Below are 6,680 nucleotides of genomic sequence, written 5' to 3'. Positions count from 1 at the left end.
TGACATAAGTCACGATGACTGGCCACAATGTTTGGCCGATGATTAGGACCAGGCACTTGCAGACCACTCAGCTTGATTTGCCGGCATGACGTGTCACTTTGTGGGTCCCATAAAAAAATTAACCAAATTGCCATGCAAAAGATTAATTTCAGCACTTGCGATGCCCTAAAATACATTCAATTTTAATTAGGTTTTTTGAGGTATGCTAAGTTACTAAAACTCTTTTACCTATGCGTGTGTAGAGTAGTTTGCTTTAAGCTTCAATTAAATTTAAAAATTTACCCAATTCAAATTTGAAGTTCTGTGTTAAATATGATAGTGATAAAGATACTCCAGACAAAGATTGGATAAACATTTTTTTCCCTGAAACAAGTAACTTAGGAAAGGTCAGCAACACTTGCCACTGGCATCTAAACACCAATTCACCCAAGTATCCCTTTAAAAACAAACTTAAAAGACGAGAAGCGTGTGTGCGGACTAAAAGGAAACGGCAATTAAATGTCATAAAAGTTCCTTAGTGTCCTAAAGTAGGGATTACAATCTCATCGACTTGTTTTTAGCTTGTGAAGGCCAGCAGCTGGGACTGCATCCACAGCCGAGGGGTTCAAGCAACCGAGAATGTCTAGACATTTCCAGCTTTGGCATTCATAGACAACAAAGTATTCATTAGCCGAACGACGATTTCGGTGCAGATCGTATGACGTGATATTTATTTCCATTTCATGGCCGAACGGAACGCCAAATTGGCCCAAATGGAGTAGGTGTGCTGAAAGTGGTGAAGATTAGTCAAATGAATACGCTGCTAAATCAAACGAATCGGATTTCTCCGCCACATCACATTGATGGTATGTCACACAAGTTATTTATGGGGTTATAGTATTTTTAGATTTCAAGTATATATAGTTTTCTTTAGCTGCAGTTTACGCAAAAATGGGGGAACGCTGTTGTGAAGTTCCTCGACTATCAGATACCTGTTACTTTGTGAGTTGCGATCGAATAGTAATGGAGAAAAACAGATTCATTTTTCAAAAGTGTGGGCGTTTTGTGAGCACTAGAGTGGGCGGAACCAACATGCGCTGGAATCTGCAAGGTTAATCTGAACTCTAGCTTTTATATTTCCAGAGATCTCGACGGACTTCTGCCTGATATAGATTTTAAAAAATCTTGTATACCCTTTACCGCAATGTGCAAGGGGTATAAGACCATGAAACAAAACAATTACCGTAAGCGAAAGCATGGCCGACATAAAACAGAAAATGAAAGTGCGTTTAAGTGTACACTTTTGTAATTAAAATATTTTCAAAGAAGCAAAAATATTTACATGCACGAACCGCAAACCACGTCGGCTTGCATGTGAGTTCATGAACATACTCGTATAACAGCACAACAAAAAAATGATAATAAATGAAATATTGTAATGGGAAGTTGAGTTATACAGATCCGAGAACCAACAAAAAAAATGGAAATCGGCACTTGCTGGGCAGTTATATTGATGAACGAAAATAGCACGTTTCTTGTTTACCAAGAGAACAAGAAATATTGTGAAAAGTTAACTTAAATATAACTTTATTAAAATTAAGAGCTAATACCGAATATTATCTCACAGATAACGTTGGCAGATAACGTTAGGCAATAGTTTGTTAGTATAATGTCAGCACATTGTACTCCAAATGCCTTTTAGCCTCATCCTCCTTCTTTCCACCCACGCAAAGTAAGGCAGGGAAAAGAGTGGAATCCGTTATGGGTCATTATCGTACACACTTAGTTATCCCTGTGAATGTCCTGCGTCCCTTCATGTGTGCGTTAGTGTGGGCTTCGTCCTTTATGGCCCAAATAATTGTGCGGTCTCCGGGTCGGGAAAACTATATTTTTAAAGCTGTGCTGGGCCAAGAAGGCGTTGATGGAGTCATTTGAGATCAGAGGCGATTACGGTTATTTTGTGTCTAAATTAGCCTGGATGCATTGGGTATGGGTTTGTTTGGCCGATTCAAGTAAAGCCTTCTTATCACATTTCAGCTACTTTGCCATCTTAGGCATTTTCTGGCTATACGTTTCGCATTTTTATTTCCACCTAACGAAACATTTGAAAACACAATGTGGTCGGTACTGCCAATTAAATATAAATCAATTTAAACGGGATCCCATATCCTATTGTGCCATCCATTAGCTTATAAATTCCGCGTCCTTGCACCAGCGGGTTTTTTCACACCCGAACTAATGGTTTTCGGCACGGCGTTAACAGTCCTGAGGTCAATGTTTTCGCCATGGTCGAGGATCCGAGTGTGTTTTTCGTCTTCCAGAGCTGTTCCTCCACTGACTTCCGGCGCAGTTGGTGGTTGCGGTGGCGGTGGAGGTGGTGGTGGTGCTGGTGGGGGTACTGCTTCCGGTTCCGATCGGGGTTCCGATCGCGGTTCGGGTTGGGGTTCCTGTCGCGCTTCTGGCTCCACGGGAACGTACACTATCGGCGGATCAGGAATCTGGCTTATTAGCTTGTTATAGCAGTGATGGGTGGGATGGAATCCGGGCTCGGGATCCTCCTTCGGCAGACTATCGTCGGACAACTGCGATTGGTCTGTAGGTCGATCGTACTGGAGATACGGAATGAAGTCAAACGAGTTGTCGTCGCAGGGAGCACACTCCTCTTCGGCGATCTCGGAGACATAGTCGTTATCCACGCTAAGTAGGCTGTCCGATGACTGGGTGAACTCCTCGCGGATGAGACGCCTGGCCAACTCGACCGTTGAGAACTCATTGTAGTGCAACTTTCGGCGTCGCACGAAGGATATGCGTCTGGCTCGTTCTTTTATAGTCTCCGGGAATTCTAATTCCTCGGAGTCGTCCGAGCTGCAGGAGGGATTATGTGTGAAAAGGTCGGGCATCGTGAGCTTTGCCTCCTTGTACAGTTTTTCCATCAGCACCTTATGAGACATAACTTTATCGCTGCTTTGCCTGTCGATCGACGATCCCGATTCAGTTTGCCCTTCGTAGGGGTCCGAGTGAACGGGCAAACCCAGGTTCATCTTGTCGAACGTTGTTCTTCTAGACGTCATCTTAAAAGGCAAAAAGTGTTTGTTTTTTTTTTTAACTTCTTAGTGGTATTTTGGGGATGTATAAAAAGTTTATCGGTTCAAGTCTGGTTGTGGAATAAATATATATTTCAGCCAGGCTGAACTTGATTTTGTTGCTTTGATGTTTTAATGTCCATGCTAACTAGATTAGTGGTTTATCTGTTTTTTGTTACAATATAAATATGCTATAAAAACCTTCAGGCTTTCTCCATTTTTGGCATAATTATTGGAAGTGTAATATATTAATTCTCAGCCAAATGCATTAATTTATTGTTTTTAACCACCCATAATATGGATTTTTGTCTGGGCCCTTGGCTACTATTTCTTTTTGATAACGGCCGAGATTCGCCTACGTTCCATAATTTGATGTCACAAATTTTTTGCCACAACGCGGGTTAAGTGTTTAACCCCTAGTGCGTGTGAGATCAAAAAAAAGGGCGATATCTCGGCAAAAAAATTTGTTTGCGAGCCAATTTCGATTGTGTCAAAAGGGAGGTTATTTATTGGACCGCAGGCGTCATTGTCTAGCCATCGATGGGAATAAATATGCCGGTGGCGTCTCACAAGGATGCATAAATTGTCAAAACGAGATTTCGACTTGCGATGTATTTAATTGGATTGCAAAAGTTTTCATCGCGTATCGCAAAACCGAAAATTGAGCTGTTGAAACGTGACGTTTCCACCAACTCAGACGGAACCGCAGCCAATATGCATACAATTAAACTGTATTTTCGGCATCTGGTTTTGGGATAAAAGCGCCTTTTACGGACACACCATTTGACCCACATTCGAAGAAGGAATGCTTCCAAGAATAAAATGTTTATTTAGCATTTTATGCCAAAAGAGAGAGCGCTAAAATTATTTACGCAGCATCAGGCGTGTCATTTGCATGTGCCACGCCCCCAGCCCACAGGCAAACCACCCAATGAAGCCCACAAAAATACGCTAAAAGTATTTACATTTGACTCGGAAAAATTATACATTTCCGTGCAAATAAAAAGCAAATCCAAAGCATCCACTCGGTGGGCGGGCCAAGGGGCGGACAGCATTGGAGCGATGCCCGAAAATAAAATCAGAATCCGAATCCAAGCCGGAGAGCAGATTAAAGATCCTTGAGGAAGGCCACACGAACTCGGAATGCTCTAGGTGACAATGATAAGTGGAAAATGAATTAAATTGAATAACTGCTTTGCGAAATGCAACACTTGGATTGATTGATTTTCAAAAAGTATTTCTTAAATAAAACCAACTATGCTAATAATCTTAGAAGTATGAAAGTAAATAGTAACGAAAATAAATTAAGAAATTCATGTTGGTAATGTTTGTGGGATTTTATTATTTGCGGACTGCGAGGTGCTGCATCCAGCTCGCAATACCTTGGCAACTCCCTCGCTAAAGGACAACGGCAGGCGTGGCAAAAAAGCGCGTTGCAAAGAGGAAAAGCTTCAAATCCGCAAACAAACACTGTGACAGCTACAATGCGGAAACTGAAAAGTGGGAGTTGTTGGGCAGAAAAGCATTACCCGACCGAATGAAATGTACTCTCTATTGACATTTGATTCCAGCCTCACTTGGCTGGGAAATAAAAAATATAGAAGTGGATGTCGGGATGTGTACAAGTGCAGAGCGGACGCAGTTAGCCCCGTTTTGCGGGGTAAATGCGGAAATGGGGGCAGCCTTCACTTTGTTGCACAAACCCTTGCTCAGATTTCGGTGAAGGAAAACTCGTCGCTTTTCACTCTTCGAGGCTGTCGTTTTTCGTTTCATTGTTTGTTTCGCTTCGTGCTGTTCCGTTTTCGCTTTTGTTTGTTCGCCTGTGGATTGTGTTTCCTGTTACAAGGCATCCAGGATCCCAACGCCGAGCCCAGCTCGAATCCCCTGTCCTGTCGCCTTGACGCATAAATTTGCCTTAATTTGTTGCAAAATAATTTCATTCATTTACGTGCTGCCATTTACATGGCCGTTGGTCCACGTTGATAACTTATTTAAGCGCTCCTCTCCCCAGCGAAGGAAAAACAAAATTTGAACAAAATAAATTATCAAACTGTCACATTGACGTATCGCCCAAGTGAGACAATCCGGGCAAACCGAGCAGCCAACGGGGAAAAGTCGAGCCAATCTCCTGGCCATAATCTAGAGCATCATGTTGCTCGTTTAAAGGATGTCAAAGGTTGGCCATATATCAGCAAAAGGCATCAAACGCAGTCGAGTCCGGGCATCGGCTTCAGCCCGTTAACAATTTCATGTAACAAATTCTTTGCGCCTGATGCCGGACATGGATACATGGTCAGGAGTGGGTGTAAAGGGCGCACTTGGAGAAGTAACTTAAGCCTATTGTTCCAGCAAACTTAACTGATTATTCCAGCCTCTATATAGTTTAAATTAATAAACAGGTAAAGGCTGTATTGCCTGTGTGGGCAAGAATATCAAATAAAATTTATAGGGATGTTGAATAACTTTTTTGCGCAGTGTCGACACCCGAACTGTTTCAGATTTCCAATAAATATGCCTAGGGTGGTCCTGGTCCTTCTGTTGATCCTGATACCACCTCTGGTTCTGGTTCTGGTTCTGGTACTGCTACTGCTACTGGTACTGCTCCTGTGCTGCTCTGCTTGGAGTCGGAGCCACCGCACTTCCTGCTGTCTGCCACCCACTGTCGCTTATTTGACATCCTGACAGTTTCGACAGTTGCCTCTCGTTTCTCGCTCCAGGACAAAGTGCGTAGGGACGCCGGACGATGAACGACGGCCAGAGCTTTGTTTATTTATATGGTTTATACGGTCGGGATGTGTGTGCAGGCTACCTTGTGCCGGCGCTGCGGTTGCTCCCGTAAACGATGCTTTGTCGGAAAAGCGGGAAAATCGGAAAATGCCGCAGAAAAATATCCATCGCACGCGGGTCCCGGGCTCTGGGTTCAAGGTGTAACCCAGCATGTGACAAGGATTCGATGCTAACCCAGCTCTCGGTGTGTGTATTTGTGAACGCCACTGTTAGCCACTAACAAGCGGCTAAAATCTGTCGCCAACAATGGAGGCAATTGGTTGGCGTACACGGGGTAAGACTTCAATCTGGCGGGGACTCAAAATCTTTGATGTGGGTACAATGTATCTGGTTTCTGGGTTATCCAAAATCTCCAAGGGTTTGGAGGTCCTATCAATGTTTCAGTAATTTGGTTGCTATCTATTTCTACCATTTAGAGTACTATTAACTTTTTCCGGTACAAAGAAGGCTATTTAAAACTTGTTTAATTCCAAGCCCATCTTGCCACTCTCCTTTGAGTTAATGGCCACCTGAGACCCTATAATTTGAATAGGACTCAATAGGTAGTACGTGAAATTAGATATCTCTAAGCAGCGAGAATTCGAATTCTAGTTGCGATTGAGCTGTGAATGCGAGCTTGATCTCGAACGATTGGGACACATATTTTCCGTTTTTGTTTGCAATTATGCGGCAAATGGAAGCAGCTTTTAGATCGGGCGACCGACCTATACATGCTCCATCCCATTTGCTGTGGATCCGGGGTCTTGTTGATTTTACCGATTCCGCTGCAGGCCAACGGATGCTTTGGACACACACAAGACAAACGGATGGACAGAAAGTTTTTTGCTTCAT

At 43.1% G+C, this 6,680-nt stretch overlaps 1 protein-coding gene and 1 pseudogene across 1 annotated transcript; both read right to left on the bottom strand.

The window, feature by feature from the left end:
* Nucleotides 1-1,559: 1,559 nt before the first annotated feature.
* LOC6549567 (ENHANCER OF AG-4 protein 2) lies at nucleotides 1,560-3,198 on the bottom strand. The gene has a single exon (XM_001974433.3). The coding sequence runs from the start codon at nucleotides 3,048-3,050 to the stop codon at nucleotides 2,169-2,171; it is 882 nt and encodes a 293-aa protein (XP_001974469.1). The 5' UTR covers nucleotides 3,051-3,198; the 3' UTR covers nucleotides 1,560-2,168.
* Nucleotides 3,199-4,513: 1,315 nt separating this feature from the next.
* LOC26526577 lies at nucleotides 4,514-5,095 on the bottom strand (annotated as a pseudogene).
* Between the last annotated feature and the right edge of the window lie 1,585 nt (nucleotides 5,096-6,680).

This window comes from Drosophila erecta, unplaced genomic scaffold, assembly GCF_003286155.1.
Source record: "Drosophila erecta strain 14021-0224.00,06,07 unplaced genomic scaffold, DereRS2 tig00000092-arrow-pilon, whole genome shotgun sequence".
NCBI lineage: Eukaryota > Metazoa > Arthropoda > Insecta > Diptera > Drosophilidae > Drosophila > Drosophila erecta.
This window is presented reverse-complemented; position numbering and strand designations above follow the sequence as displayed.